General features: G+C 43.4%; 1 protein-coding gene across 3 annotated transcripts in view; it reads left to right on the forward strand.

The window, feature by feature from the left end:
* The first annotated feature begins 1931 nt into the window (after positions 1-1931).
* The window catches only part of SLC9A6 (solute carrier family 9 member A6), a 52806-nt gene continuing 38161 nt past the window's right edge, over positions 1932-16576 (forward strand). For 2 of the 3 annotated variants that reach the window (XM_029930159.1, XM_029930161.1), the window contains exons 1-5: positions 1996-2323; positions 12125-12324; positions 14217-14294; positions 14568-14644; positions 14954-15066. In XM_029930159.1, the coding sequence (XP_029786019.1) occupies positions 1996-2323; positions 12125-12324; positions 14217-14294; positions 14568-14644; positions 14954-15066 (796 nt within the window). Of the gene's footprint in view, positions 1966-1995; positions 2324-12124; positions 12325-14216; positions 14295-14567; positions 14645-14953; positions 15067-16576 lie in introns of those variants that run through there. The other variant, XM_029930160.1, reaches the window with a different exon arrangement.

The following is a 16576-nucleotide window of genomic DNA, read 5'->3' on the forward strand; positions in this document are numbered from 1 at the left end:
GGTCTGGAAACTGGGAAGGATCCTCACCTGGGCTTCTTGCCTCTAGAAAGTCCTGCCCTGCGTGCACAGGGCTGTATGGTTAGGCTGAGCCAGGGTATAGGGGACGGGCAGCCATGGGGTTTCTTGGGAATGCTCAGACAGCCACAGGTACTAAGAGGAGAAAATGGGCTCACAGTCCCTGGGATAGTTCCTGATGTGACAGAGACAGAATTTAGAGTTGAACACCTGCTCTAGGTCCTTTTTGTTTTTCCCCAGCTCACTATCCTCACAGAACTTAAAGAGCTGGTTAGTGGGAGTGAATCCAACATGGGGTAGCTTGCAGTTGCCTGGATGTTATTTGCCTTAGCAAGGAGGGTATACGGTCTTGAGATGAAAACGTTTGAGAGTCAGGACTTCTACTAAGCAGGATGATAGGAATTGGATTGATAGTACCATTCATGGTATGAAAATTTTGAGAGAGAATTCGGGCTGTAGTGGGGAAAATGAGCTCATTTAAAAGAAGTGTTAATTTTTGAAGGGCACCTGGGTGCCTCAGTCTTTTTTTTTAAATTTTTTAATGTTTTATTTATTTTTGATACAGACGGAGACAGAGCATGAGAGGGGGAGGGGCAGAGAGAGAAGGAGACACAGAACCGCAAGCAGGCTCCGGGCTCTGAGCTAGCTGTCAGCACAGAGCCTGACGTGGGGCTCGAACCCACGAATGTGAGATCTGACCTGAGCCTAAGTTGGAGGCTTAGCCGGCTGAGCCACCCAGGCACCCCAAGGGTGCCTCAGTCTTAAGGGTCCAACTTCAGTTCACATCTGATCTCACCGTTTGTGAGTTCCAGCCCTGTGTTGGGCTCTGTGCCAACAGCTCAGAGCCCAGAGCCTGCTTTGGATTCTGTGTCTCCCTCTCTCTCTGACCCTCCCCTGTTTCGGCTCTCTTTCTGAGCTTGCTAGGTCCCTGAACAGGGTATGTGCTCAGTTTCCAACCTGTAGAGGGGTGAACGGAGGGTGTCAGGTCTGGGTTTGGGTTTGTAGTTCATTCGTGTAGAGGAGAGATGAAAGTCCAGAGAAAACAGAAAGCCCATGCAGACTAAGGTGTGATCTGATAAGTATGGGGGGAAATAGGAAGAACGGGGGATATTCTGGGGTGCCAGCTTGAGAGGCTGAGAGGAGAGAAAAGACTCCTTGAGGAAGAGAGGGGAAGAGATGGTGTCAAAGGTGTCACCGGGTGGGTGACATGTGCGTTGAGGCGGCGTTCAAAAGGAGCTAGAGGAGAGGGAGAAAGGAACCACACCTCAAAAGATTTCTTCTTTGGGAAGGGAGGGGAGTGTTTGGAGCGCAGGTAGATTTGAGCACACACCGATTGAATCTTCTTCGCGAGATTGAGGAGTGTCTCTGACGCGCGAGATGACTCGTATCTCAGGGGGCTTACATGTAAGGAAAACGGAACGTAAGGGCACACGCGTATTCCTTGCCTTTGAGTCGATTCTTTTATGAACAACTACAGTGTTGTTGTTTTTGCCCCAGTGGGGGCCGAGCAGGGAGAACCCGATTTAAATGAGATGGAGTTTCAGGCGTCTCCCAAGGGGACAACTTCTTATCCAGTTAAGAGACACCAGGGGACAATACCGAGATGGGTTATGAAAGCTCGAGTCCCCGGAGAGCTATAAGAATAGGACCAAAGTAGACCTAGCGCGATCGGCCTCTGCCTGATTACGCCCAGCTGAGGGTTCTGTTCCAGAAGGCAGTGGGCTAGATTCGACAGCCTTTTCGTCCCTTGGCAGAACCTGGGGGTGCGTGTCCGGGACTAGGGGGAACCCGTGCAGTGGAGGCCCGAAAGGGGAAGGGATGGGGCCAAACCAGCCGGGAATGTCGCGTCCCCTTTAAGAGCGGCCGCGGCGCGCGCTCCGACGGCTTCCCTGGGGCCCCGCCCCTTTCCCGTGAGCCCTCGGGGAGTGGTCCGACCGCTGGCGGCTGCGGGTGAGAAGCGGGGCGGGGGGCGGGGGAGCCATGGCTCGACGAGGCTGGCTGCGGGCGCCCCTCTGCCGCGGTGGCGGCGGCGGCGGCCCCGGGGCCCGCCGGCTAATGCGGCCGCTCTGGTTGCTCCTCGCAGTGGGCGTCTTTAGCTGGGCCGGGGCTTCGGACGGCGCCGGCGGAGCAGCGAGAGCCATGGACGAGGAGATCGTGTCCGAGAAGCAAGCGGAGGAGAGCCACCGGCAGGACAGCGCCAACCTGCTTATCTTCATCCTGCTGCTCACGCTCACCATTCTCACGATCTGGCTCTTCAAGCACCGCCGGGCCCGCTTCCTGCACGAAACCGGCCTGGCTATGATTTACGGCAAGTGCCTCAACCCATGTCCGCCCCCTGGCGCTCCCCCTTTCTCTGAACGCCGGCTGCTTCGCCTCTTCTCCTGGCCCTGCCCGGCCTGTAGGTCGGCTCCCCTTGTCATTCCTTCTATTTTCTGCCTCGCCTGCCCCGTCACCCTCGTTTCCCTGCCTCGCCCCCCCCTTTTTTCCTGCTGTGCACCCCCATTTCTCAGCCTTCCCTCGTTTCCTTTTCAGCCTCGTCCCCAGGTTTCTCTGCCTCGCACCCCCTTTGCTTTGCGTGTCCACACCTTTTTTTACTTCGACCCCACCCCCTTCTTCCGCGCATCCCCCCCCCCCCCGCCCCGCCCCGGGGCCTCTGCCTACCGAGCTCGGGACCCGGGACTGAGGATGGGAAGGGAGTGGGTGCGGTGTCTCGGATTGGGCTGGGGACTGGGGGAGGGGAAGACAGCATAGCGATCCGTTTCTCTGGGATGTCAGTTTGTTTAAGGTCCCTTGAAGCTGCAGTGGTATCTCCTCTGCTCAGAATCTGGCGTCCCCTTGGAGCCGGAGACCCCCCCTTATCCATCACCCCCGCTCTTGCTACGCCCTGTCCTTTAGGGGTTGAGACTGAAAACCTCACGCCCCTGTAGCCCGAGTGAACGCCTGAACGCGAAAGGAGCTAATGAAGAAGGCTTAGGGTATTTTTTCGCGACGCCCTGGTTTATTGTACTACGCTTGTAATATCTGATTAGGGTACGTGTGGCCGACCCTCCTAAGCTCGGCCGTGCCGAGGTGAGGACAGGGAAGCCTTAAAGGTCTCCCAGCAGTGTGTTGTACTACAGGATGATGAGGACAGTTCAACCAAACAGTAATTAGGAGCACCACGCATCTGCAGGATGGGTGACTTGCTGGTGGCCTAACGTTACTGACGGATCGTTGAGTAAATGGCTTCAGCCCTTGTGTCTTAGTGGGCTTTCTTTTGAGATTTGTTGATGCATTTTTGTATTTTGTTCCTAAGGAGAGAAGGGCAAAGCCAACCATGGGCTCACAGGGGTTTGGCCTGCAAGAGGCCTCAGGAGACGGAAAGATACATATTGCTGACTTAATGTGATTGTGAGGGTGTATAGTGGCTGAAGAGATGAGGGTGGACAGGTCTTTTACCTGCGGTCCATGAATCTTCATATAGAACAGGCTTACACTGATGAGCTCCTCAAGCTTTGTTCCGCAGACTCACGAACAGGTAGAAGCAGCCTTGGCACAAAAAAACATTTCCCCCCGCCCCCCGCCCCCCCAGCCCATTCCAGTAACTACAGACTTCCTGAACGGGCATCTCAAGGGTGGCCAAACAACGTAGTTGGGTGCATCAGGAGAATGCATGAACTCAGGCTTATTTTTCATTTGTAAGGTAATACAATTCTAAGCCTGTGTGCAACTCTCACTGCTCCCTAGGATTCTTAGTTTTTTAGACACATTAGCTGGTTTTCATGTTTCATATTCTTTGCGTTTTACTTGCAGCGCCCCTTAAGGTAAACCAGCCAGATGAGCTTCACATCTCTATATAATTTCTTGTATAACAATAGATACATTTACAAATCAAATGTACACACGATTTATTTATATTTACTGCCCTCTACAAACATTTGCCAGGCAGCCAACTATGTATTAGGCACAGAAAATATAAAGAAATGGATCCCCACCTTCAAGGAACTTTGCTTTCTTGGGTGGACAGGTCATATAAACAAAATAATGGCATCTTAAACTTAGTCAAATGCCAAGAGAGTATTATGGTGTTAAAATAAGGAACGGATTGCAGAGCCCTCTTTCCTCCAAATGGAGAGCGAGTACGATGTAGTGGCTAAAGGTGCAACTCTTTAGACCAGAGGTCTGCTAGTTTTTTTCTCTAAAGAGCCAGACAGTAATTACTGTTGTGGGTCACATAGGTCTCTGTGTCTCTGCTGCGTTTTCTTCTTTTTGCTTTTTTCTTTTTACGACCCATTTATAAACCTAAAAAATGTAAAAACTGTTTTTAGCTCTTGGACCATGCAAAAACAAACCGCCGCTGTAGGTTACCAACCCCTGCTTTAGCGTCAGCCTGGGTTCCTGTACCCGTGTGCCATCTGTTTTTAGGCAGAATCCCGTACCCTCTTACACTGTCATCTGTAAATTGGGAAACATGACAGTTGGATTATTGTGAGGAAGAAATGTTTTTAACGTAGTATCTGACCCCTAAGTACATGTCCAATAAATGCTAACTGTGATACTACTGTTACTGCTCCCATAACTGCCTTGGCTCAGGTTAGGCTCGGAACAGTTCTTTTCATTGCTCCCTCTTATGAGTTAAGAGGCAAACACAGTGCTTTGTTTTGTTTTGCTTTTTAAATCTCAAACAAGGACTTAGAATTGCCCTGGAAATATCTGCTCCTTGGTAGTTGATATCTTTAACCTCCTCTAACTCTTGAGCTAAATAGAAAAGTGGGATTACTGACTGCATTTCCTGGTGTGTCTGAGTTAGTGAAAGGTGATGGAATACCTTAGTGTCAGTATCTTGTGAAGGAAAAACAGATGTGTCCCTTGCAGAATATAAAGTAGGAGGATATTATCCAGGAGTCAGTTCTGGGCTTGGTTTGCCAGTACTTGGGTATTTTTCAGCCTGTTCCATTTTCTCAGAATGGCAATGGAGACTATAGATCAACAGCGTCCTAACTCCCAAGTCCAATTTGAGAATAGATGGGATTGGGTCCAAGTATTTTCAGTGCAATGGACATTGATGTTTTTAAATCCTAATTACTGTCTGCTATTTACCTTTTCTTATGACTCTGACACTATCATAGCTGGTATGTTAATATATTATTTTAAGACCTTTAATTTTCAGCTTGAATTCCAGAGGAATAGGTTCCTTGCTCTGGGACTATCCAGCCCTCCAAGATTGAGCCCACTGCTCGTTTTATTTCCGTGATGTCAGTGTAGCTACCTAAATCCTGGGGAAATGCTATTTAAAATAAGCCTCTCCTTTATATGTTTGACAATCAAGAGTAAAAAAAAAAAAAGAAAAGAAAAGAAATGCCAATATGGTCAGTTTCTAGATCTAGAATGTCATATAGCCTAATTGCTACAGCCAACAGAGTGTGAAAGCACCCACGTGTTCTGTTCATTGGGCTCGCTTGCTTAAAAGCGAGTCACAATTAGTAAAAATTCACAGGGTAGTTAATTAAGTCTGAAAAGTGACCACTCACTGTAGTGTGCTTACAGGTTGTATAAAAAGCAAGGGACAGGGAAGAAATATTTTGCCTGAAACTTGGAGCATCCAGGGTCCTACACTTACCTGCTGCAATTCATCAGTAAATATCAAGTATCTTTGACGTATGAGATGTGATGGGAAATACAGATATGAGTGTTCATCCCTGCCCACAAAGCAATTAATGATCTGGTGCCTTAATAGGTAATGTTTATTGAGCATTATAATGCACTCTACAAGTATCACTTCATTTAAAGTTCCTAACAACCCTGTGAGATGGGTACTATTATATTTCTCATTTACCGGTAAGGAAATTGGGGCAGAGAGAGGTTAAATGACCTGCCTGAAGTCACGTAATTTGTAAGAATTGAGCCAGGATTCAGACCCAGTCAGCCTGGTTCAGAAGCCCTGTTCTCTTAGCCCTGAACCATATTGCTTTATATTGAAGAGATAAAGCTTAACTATCAAGATAAATTGGTTAGTATTCTCATCACTACATTTGAGAAAACTGAGGTCCAGTGAGAGGTTATCTACCCTAAGGTCACAGACTAGAACTTGATAGAGCCAGAATTAATACATCTATCTGACTGTTGAAGTTGTGCTTTTTCTCAAACATAGTACACTATGCTGTACTAAATTTCATAAGAAAGATCAGATATGTAGAAAGCTAATACTTAACAGCTGTAGGGGTTTTGGAGGTGGATTGTGAGAATGGAGACCTTAACCACTGAAGCAGTTTAATAGTGAGAGCAAAGAGATGATCAGAAAATTAGAGAGGCTTTGGAAATAGAAAAACCAGATTTCAATGCTGGTTTTTATCACGTAATGCCAAATACTGTTGGGCAAGTCATTTATCCCCGTTTTAGTGATGAGGAAACAGTGACTGAGAGATTTATAGTAGTGTCTACTGCGTAAGGTTATGAGGATCAGATAATATGTGCCGAAAAAATTAGGATGGAGATTGATTGATTCAGGGTGCTAGGCGAAAGGATTCCCTTGGAAAAGAGGTTGATCTTTCCCCAAAGGGGGGTTAGGGGAAATAGGCTAATGTTGACATGAAGAGGCATGGGATTGAGGCAGCGTACATCAGATGGCCTGTAGCTTCTCTGAAAAGTAGGCAGTGAAATTGAGAATCTGAGAAGGAGGGTAAAGGTTGGAAGAGCTACTATAGTGAATGTGCTAGAAGACAAAAAAAAAAAAAATGAATGTAAACACATGTAAAACTAACCAGAGGCTGGCAAAGGCCTTGCTTTTTCTTGCCTGTCTTAAAGTTAACTTTTAAAACAAAATCTAACAGCATTCTTCAATAAGAAGGTAAATGTTATATACATACACACCCACAGACACAGATATGTGTATATCAATATATATGTACATACATACACTTGTTAATCTGTAGAAAATCTTTTTTTTTAATTTTTTAAAATTTATTTTTGAGAGAGAACAAGCAGGGGAAGGGTCAGAGAGAGAGGCAGACACAGGATCTGAAAGACAGGCTCCAGGCTCTGAGCTAGCTGTCAGCACAGACCCCAACATGGGGCTTGAACCCACGAACCGTGAGATAGATCATGCATGACCTGAGCCGAAGTCAGATGCTTAACTGACTGAGCCACCCAGGTGTCCCTAATCTATAGAAATTCTATCAATGTTGGCCACATCACATATCCCAGTGATGTTCTTCCATATTTTAAATTTTTTTTTAACTTTTATTTATTTTTGAGAGACAGAGGGAGACAGAGCATGAATGGGGGAGGAGCAGAGAGCAAGGGAGACACAGAATCTGAAGCAGGCTCCAGGCTCTGAGCTGGCAGCACAGAACCCGACACGGGGCTCGAACCCATTGACCTCGAGATCATGCCCTGAGCCAAAGTCGGACACTTAACCGACTGAGCCCCCTGGGCTCCCTTATTCTTCCATATTTTTGATTGTCAGAGGCTTCTAGTGTGGTAGCCTGGGAGAATGGGCTGAAATCCATTAGAAAACCAGTTTCCATTGACCAGGCAGACCTATACAGTGTTGTGGCCACGGGTGATGATAGTGAGTTCTTTATTCCTGGGAGGGCTTCCAACACCAGAGGGTCAGGAATGTGTAGGAGGGGTGGGGCCTCTCTATTCTGTGAAAGATATCTCTTTGTGGTTGTATTCTTTGTTGCCTGTGAGTGGTGATTTTAGATTTCGTGGTATCAATATTTTTTGTGCCTCTACGTAGGAGGTCAGAAGTTTCTGCCTTATCCCTTTAACAAAGCACCCTTTTTGTTCACTTTCTCTTGACTGAGAATTGCTTTAACTCCTTGATTATGATTTGACCTTTCACAGACCCCCAATTAACTTGAACTGTCAACTTTATTCAGAGAAATTCCAGTTTTTCAGATGTCTGCTGCTGTAATAGAAGGATCTTGATTTTTTCCAACCTAAGCGATCATGCTCCTTGCTGAAGTCTTAACTGCCTAAGTGTGTGTTCCAAATTTGTCCAAGGGCAGAGCCCTCCTCAAGGCACCCATTGACGTTTCAGCATCAAGTCAGAGTGCCCTGGAACCAGTAGACCCCATTCCTTGCACAGACAGGCTTCAGGACTTGGAAAGAATTTGTACTGCTGTTATTATTATTTGCGGTAGGTTAGCTGAGAGTTTTGCATAAAAAGGCGGTAACTTTTTCTGTGCCTCTTCATTAGGGGGTCTTATGGGACAGGAGAGAAAAGAGCTCTTTGTGTATCACATAGGCAGGATGACTGTGGACCAACAGACTTTTCTCACCCAGGTTATGTTTATCAAACCCAGTTGATACCCAGCCATCACTTTTTCATTTTGGTTTCTAGAGGTTGGATATTTTCACAGTGTATCTATCATTTAAAAAATTTTTTAAACAGTTTTTTATAAGTTTATTTATTTATTTTGCAAGACAGAGACAGTGAGCAGGAGCAGGGGAGGGGCCAAGGGAGAGGGAAAAAGAGAGAGAATCCCAAGCAGGCTCCACGCTGTCTGCACAGAGCCAGACGTGGGGCTCGAAGTCCCAAGCCATGAGATCATGACCTGAGCGGAAATCCAGAGTCGGATGCTTAACTGACTGAACCACCCAGGCACCTCTATTTTTAAAATTTTAAAATAAATGTATACTTCTTCACTCATTTCTTCCACTTCCCAGCCCACCCCCTGTCTCTGGCAACCACCAGTCTGTTCTCTGTATCCATGAGCTTGGTTTTGGGTTTGTTTTGTTTTGTTTTAGTTTCCACATAATAAGAGATATCATATGGTGTTTGTCTTTCTCTGTATGATTTATTTCACATAGCATAATCCCTTCAGAGTCCATCCATATTGTTGAAATGGCAAGATTTCATTCTTTTTTATGGCTGAGTAATATTCCATTGTGTGTGTGTGTGTGTGTGTGTGTGTGTGTGTGTGTGTGTATACACACCACATTTTCTTTCTCCATTCGTCCATTGATGGACATTTAGGTTGTTTCCATATCTTGGCTAGTGTAGATAATGGTGCAGTGAACGTGAGGGTCCATATTATCTTTCTGAGTTAGTGCTTTTGTTTACCTCAGATAAATACCCAAAAGTAGAATTATTGGATCATATGGGAATTTTATTTTTAATTTTTGGAGGAACCTCCATACTAGTTTTCATAGTGGCTGCACCAATTTACAATCCCACAGCAGTGCACGAGGGCTCCCTTTTCTTCACGTCCTTGCCAACACTTGTTATATTTTGTCTTTTAGTCAAGTCTCAGTCAAGACTTAGTCATTCTAACAGGTATGAGATAATCTCTCCATGACTTTAATCTGCATTTCCCCATTTCCCTGATGCTTAGTGATATTGAGCATCTTTTCGTGTACCTGTTGGCCATCTTTATGTCTTCTTCAGAAAAATGTTCAGATCTTCTGGCCATTTTTTAATAGGATTTTTTTTTTTGCTATTGAATTATGTGAGTTTTTTATGTATTTTGGATATTGGTCTCTTATCAGATATATGGTTTGCAAATATTTTCTCTTTCATTTATATTCAATCAGAAACTTTGTTAAAACCTTTTAAAAGGTTGAGATCATCATACTATGGAGTAGTTACTCATTGCTGCTCACTTTAAAAACCGTGTGACTGTGAGTTGCCTTGGAGAATGTCTCATCTCTGCTCCCTCCCCACTTCTTAGCTCCTTTCCTCTCCCCCCATTTCATCACTTCCCACTCTGGTCTGGCTTCTGCCCCTACTGCTACCTTACCAGGGTCACCTATGAGCTCCTCGTTACCAAACCCAGTGGACACTTCTTAACACCTGTCTTCCTTGACTTTACTGCAGCATTAACTAGTTTCCATCACTTCCTCCTCTCCTCTTCCTGGTCCTGTTGCTTTTCCTTTTTAGACTCCTCCATCAGCTGCCCCTCGTCTACCAGCTCCTTCATGTTGGCTATTAAATGTTGGGATAAAACTCTGGTCATATAGCCATAGTCCTCCTCCCATTTTATTTGCTCCTCAGGTAATCCCAAAGGCACCTGACTTCAGCCATCTCCACTTGTGACCCCGTACCTCCTTGAGCTTCAGATCCCACATACTCCACTGTGCATGTGTCACAGGTACATCAAACTCAGCATTTCCAAAACAGAACTGTACGTTTCCCCTTGTGAATCTTTTCCCTTTCTCACGGGACAGCCCTGCTGCTACCATTCTCGTGGCTCAAGCCAGCTTGCCCACCGAGTTGCCAAGTCGCTTTGGCTCCCAGTCTTCCTCCCAGTGTCCCTTCCTCCTGGTCTGCTCAGCCACTGAATTCTTCTAAAAGATAATGCTTCCTAAAAATCTTTCTCTTTCCCTTTCTCTGCTGTCTTAGAGTAAGCCCTAACCTCCTAGTGCCTGAATGACTGCAGTGGCCTTCTGTCTGGCCTTGTTGAGCCTCCATAGTCTAGACCAGCCATCTCTTTCTAAAATAGAAATCTGATGTCAAGCCCCTGTTTATTTATAACCCTTCTATGACTTCCTTTTGCTTTCAAGATGTGGTGTAAACTCCCTTCCCCAACTCGCGAGGTCTTTTATGACTCAGCTCCTGCCAATCTTTCACACCTCAACTCTGTGCTTTGTAACCCAGCCATACTGAGGCGCGCAGGGTCCCCTGATTGGGCTGTGTTCTCTCGCCCTTCCGTGACTGGGTGTGTACTACTGTACCTCCCACCTGGAAAACCTTTTACTTTGTTCCCTTGCTTAGGTGGCACCTTTGGAAGGCCTTCCCTGTTGTCCCACTTCCTCAGGCTTGGTTAGGTACCTCTTTTCTGTTTTTATAACACCTTGTGTAACACCTTGTGCTGTAATTGTTTATTTGGTCTGTTTTCGCTAACTGGACTGAGGGCTACTTGGACGAGGGACGTTGTTTTCATCTCTGAACCCCCGAGACCTTATCAGCATAGTACTCTGTTCACATACGTTAAAAGGATGGCTGGCAAGTTAGCGTGAAAGGCAACAGGGAGGTAAAACGTAAGTGCTAGTGGTATGCTGTATATCTTGGAGTTAAGCAAAGATCCAGAAGTTTGAGCTCAGTTTACAGTTGAGGTATATCTAGACAATGGAGTATTATTATTTGACTGTGAAAGGGAATGAATACATGCTACAACATGGATAAACCTTAAAAGCATGATGCTACATAAAGAATGCAGACATAAAAAAGTCACATATTACAGGATTCTATTTATATGAAATGTCCGGGATAGGCAAATCTATATATAGGGAAAATAGATTAGTGGGCTGGCAGTAGAGAGGAGTGGAAATGACTGCTAAAAGGTATGGGGTTTCTTTTTGGAGCAATGAAAATGTTTTGGAGTTGGATGGTGGTGATCAGTATACAACTTTGTGAATATACTAAACGCCACTGAATCATATGGTTTAAAAGGGTAAATTTTATGGCATGTGAATTACATCTCAGTAAAGCCATTATTAAATAGTTTGATCAATATAGGTTTTATTTGTGCACACTCGAATATCAATAGGCTAATCCAAGAACAGGTCTAGCAATATGTTGAGGTCAAAGTGCCAGGCTGAGAACTTCTATGCCATGTTTTGATTTTAAAGCACATATTTTAAAATTAAAATCTGACTTTTTACTGGTAGAAAAACTCCGCCAATCTACAAATATTATTGATGTTCCAATTTGTTAAGTGTGTGTGATTTGGCCAGCCCGGTACTGTAGGAATAACTTGAGAAATGTTGTGTGTTTAAGAGTCTTGTGAATTGGTGGATGGAGGGGGAGGTGGTAAACGTATTTCTAACATAATCACATTGTCAGTTTGGGACACCTTAGAGCATATTCTGTGTATAGATAATTTGAAGGTGTTTTTTCATTTTGTTACATTCCTAATCGCTTACCTATATCTTGATTTAGAAATGCAATGTTATATGCTGTACCCTAGGGAATGTTTTCCCCTCTTGTCCCACTGGAGTATATGAATATTGGACTCAGATTTGTGAATTTAGTAATACTTTAAAAATTGTAACTGCATTGGTTCTGAAGCATAGGAGACTATCATAAGAGTTCTGCAGTTAATCCAAAGGTGTGTATGGGGTACAAAAGAAATAGTCTTTGTCCTAAAGAAGAGCTTATATGGTTCCTTTTTATTATTTCCAGGTCTTTTGGTGGGCCTTGTGCTTCGATATGGCATTCATGTCCCAAGCGATGTAAATAATGTGACCCTGAGCTGTGAAGTGCAGTCAAGCCCAACTACCTTATTGGTAAATGTTAGTGGAAAATTTTATGAATATACACTTAAAGGAGAGATTAGTTCACATGAACTCAATAACGTGCAAGATAATGAAATGCTTAGAAAGGTAAGTTCTCATTTAAAGGGAATATTTGGGTTTTTTTTTTTAAGAAAATGGATAACTAGCAGCAAAATGATTCAGGAGAAAAATTAATAATGAATTTTAATGCTGTTTAAAATGAGTCTTTTAAAATGGAGAAAAATCTCAATTAACAAATGTAATGCTAAGGAAATGGGCATCTGTACATTTCATTTTCTGATGGAGACTAAGTACTATAATCCTTCTCCTTTCACTCCATGATGTTTATAGTTGTAATAAATGGTGACCAGCATTGACTTCAGCAGAATTTATAAGCATTTCTTTCAATTTGCAGATGGTCTTTAGAGTTTTATAGTACATCAGCACATTGAGTTTGATAATTCCTAAAATATCCCATTAATATTTCTTTGAACTCTTTCTTGCTTTGATTGTATTCTCTACTGAGGACAATTTAATCTTTCTTTGATTCATAATCTGGCACAACTTCAGGGTCCCCATTCTGAGTATCAGTTATTGTACCAGGCTGTGCATAAGGCTTTATGTAGGAGGCTGTGTTGTAGTCTTACTGGCTCCCAGACATTCCTGGAGCTGCTTTCTCCTGTCCCCGTCATAGCCCCCACCCCCACCCAGGAAGCTTCTAAGGGCTCTCTGCGCATGTCTCTTTTTTTCCGCCCACCCTTGGCCATTTGCCTCCACTTCTGTCTTCTGCATGGGCAGGAATCGGCTCTCATAGGTACGTGGTTGTGGTCCTGACCATTTTTAATGCTTTTTAAAATTTCATACGAGCTTCATTTACTTTGCAGCGAGAATTCTTTCCACCTGTGGAAAATTTCAGTTCCTTAAAAGTTCTAACAAATGACATCTTAGCATGGGTATGTGTATAGCTGCTTTCTGTGCATGTCAGATCCTACTGTAGCCTCATGAACAGAAGGGAGTATCTATATTTTTACAGGGAATAGATATTAAAAGAAATAGGCTGTCAGGACTAGAAATCTTAGTCCTACAGACTTTTTTTTACTATGATAATATGCTCTATACTTTTAGAGATGTTCTCTGTGCAAGAAGGCTGTTCCTTCTTGCCAGCAATAATGCCACACCCCCAAATTTTGTTACCAGTTTGGGGGTCTCCTTTATTTAAAGCAAAGATAGGTTCATATTTTCCTCATTTTTAATATTTTTAAAAAACTTATTTAAAAGTTTTTTAAATGTTTTTTTTTTATTCTTGAGAGAGAGACAGACAGACAGAGTGCAAGCATGGGCGGGACAGAGAGAGACACAGAATCCGAAGCAGACTCCAGGCTCTGAGTTGTCCGTACAGAGCCTGACGCGGGGCTTGAACTCACAAGCCGTGAGATCATGACCTGAGCTGAAGTTGGATGCTTAACACACTGAGCCACCCAGGCACACCTTTCACATTTTTAAGATTTTTAATGTCATAGTATTTTTTTAATGTTTATTTATTCTTGAGAGAGAGAGAGAGAGAGAGAGAGAGCACGCAACAGAGCATGAGCGGGGCAGGGTCAGAGAGAGAGGGACACACAGAATGTGAAGCAGGCTCCAGGCTGTGAGCTGTCAGCACAGAGCCCGACGTGGGACTCAAACCCACAAACCGTGAGATCATGACCTCAGCCGAAGTTGGACACTCAACCTACTGAGCCCCCCCCCAACCTCTAATGTCCTAGTATTTTAACGCGCTTTCCACAGATACTACCTAACAGAATGCTCTGACACTGTCTCCTTGTTGTTTGGTTGTGAAATAGAACAACAGCTATCCTATGTGAAATGTTTTGCAGTTACCATGGTAATATTCTTGCCTTTCACCAGTTTAAAATTCAATCTTTATGCTTTTTGATAATTTGGTAATGTAATAACGAGGTCTCCTAAGGGAATTCATCTAAAAGAACTCTTCATTTTAACAGGTTACCTTTGATCCAGAAGTATTTTTCAACATATTGCTTCCTCCTATCATATTTTATGCAGGATATAGTCTGAAAAGAGTAAGTGTTTTTGTATTTCATATGCTTTGAAAAACCTTAAATTCCATGGGCTTTGTCATCTTTGTCGCTTCAGAAACAGACAGTTCTTTCCAGGTTTCCCTCCCTTCTCTCCTTGCTGAAATTTATGCCTGTACAAAAATTCTTCCTCTTATTTCCTTTAATGAATAATGCATTTAATATTAGCAAAGCAGACTAGAATAGAAAGCCTTTTCTTTTTCAAATAATTGGTAAGTATTCTACCTCACTATAACTTTTTTTTTTTTTTTTTGTCAGAGACATTTCTTTCGAAACCTTGGGTCTATCCTGGCATACGCCTTTCTTGGAACAGCGATTTCTTGTTTTGTAATTGGGTAAGTACTTGAAGGTTAAAACACTTTTTTATCCTTCAAATGATGCTTTTTAAATAATGTGTATTCAGTTTATGCAGTATTGTGTTCCTGAGTGTGTCTAAGGACCTTTTTCTGTAAAATATATTCACAGACATAACAAGTTGTTTGAATTTTCCTTAAGGCCAAGGTATTACCATATTTAAATGACATGAGTTAAATATGGGATCAGTCACAGAGTACTGCAGTAGACCCATCTTCTTCTTCTCAGTATAGTCTCACTTCTGGAACAGTTACTGTTTTCTCTAAAGTAGAAATGTGTTTCTTGACCAGGTCAATAATGTATGGCTGCGTCACGCTGATGAAAGTAACCGGACAGCTTGCGGGAGATTTTTACTTTACAGACTGTCTGCTTTTTGGTGCCATTGTGTCAGCCACTGACCCAGGTATGTGTCCGCGAGAGGGACGCTGACGTTCTCAAGTACTGAAGGCACAGTGTGTGGCTGGCAAAGGGACGTGTGCGCTAGCCTTCCTTCAGGTGTAGAATTCATAAGTTCCCATAGTGGTACACTTTCCAGCTGTAGAGGCAGGAGCAACATATGGGCCCTTTGGGGTTAAGCATACATTTTATTTTTATTTATTTTATTTTCATTATTTTATTTTATGTTATGTTATTTTATTACATTTGCTCATTACTGGTCCACAGTTTAATGCTATTTAGAGGAGAGCTCTAAGGCCTCCTCTTCAGAAATTCAGGTTGGTGTCTATCTTTAGTAACTGGGTATTTGGTGAGTATGTACTAGATTATTGAAAATCAGTAATAATGGCATATTCTTTCAAGCTTCTGGAAAACCAGTTCCTTAAAACTCTTCTGTTTATATTCAACCATCTGCATTTAAGAGTAAGAAAAACAGTTTTTAAATGACTGTTATGAGGCAGGTGTGTGGGGTACTTGGGTGGTTCAGTCGGTTGTGTCCTACTCTTGATTTTGGCTCAGGTCATGGTCCTAGAGTCATGGGATCGAGCCCCGCATTAAGCTCCATTATGACCATGGAGCCTGCTTGAGATTCTCTTTCCCTCTGCCCCTCTCTCCCACTTGCTCTCCCTCTCTCTCAAGTAAAATAAAAATATCTATAAATATATATTAAGAAAGAAGGCAATTGTGCCTCTCTAAGTGATTTGGCATCATGGGTGGGCCTTACTATACATGAAAGACTTGTTTTTTATAAAGTTGGTTTTATGGCTATGAAGTAGTTTTGTTAATAGCACAGCTGGAGAATGAATGTAATTGTATGGAGTTAGTTTGTAGTTTTCCTAGTACAGTACTGGTGAGCCTCACAACTGCATTCGCATTAGGAATCTAGAGAGAATGCACATTGGGCGCGCCTGGGTGGCTCAGTCCGTTAAGCGTCCAACTTCGGCTCAGGTCATGATCTTATGGTTTGTGAGTTCAAGCCCCACATCAGGCCCTGTGCTGACAGTTCAGAGCCTGGAGCCTGCTTCAGATTCTGTGTCTCCCTCTCTCTCTCTCTCTGTCTCCCTCCCCCAGAACCCCCCCCCCTCTGCACTCTGTCTCTCAAAAATAAATATTAAAAAATTCAGAGAATATGCAGGCTGAAGACATAGCAATTTTTGAACTAAGGATGCAGGGTTTCTTTACTGGGCTTTAGGACCTTGGCAGAGGTTTTTTTTCTGTTTTACATTTTGCCCTTGTTCACTTAATCATCTACTTTAATTGTCATCCAGCACAGTTAAAGGTAGGATCTTAAGGTTATCTCTGAATTCCTGTGTTAACTGATAACACAGGGCATTATATACAAGAAGCAGGAAAATCTGTTCTCTGCTCTCTGCGAGATGATTTTATAAAGCTCAGAGGGCATTTTAGAGAGACGTTTGTATAGTTTAGCATTTTTTTAATTTAAATAGTTTATTACCAAGTTGGTTTCCATATAACAC

This window comes from Suricata suricatta, chromosome X (genome assembly GCF_006229205.1).
Source record: "Suricata suricatta isolate VVHF042 chromosome X, meerkat_22Aug2017_6uvM2_HiC, whole genome shotgun sequence".
NCBI classification, from domain to species: Eukaryota; Metazoa; Chordata; class Mammalia; order Carnivora; family Herpestidae; genus Suricata; species Suricata suricatta.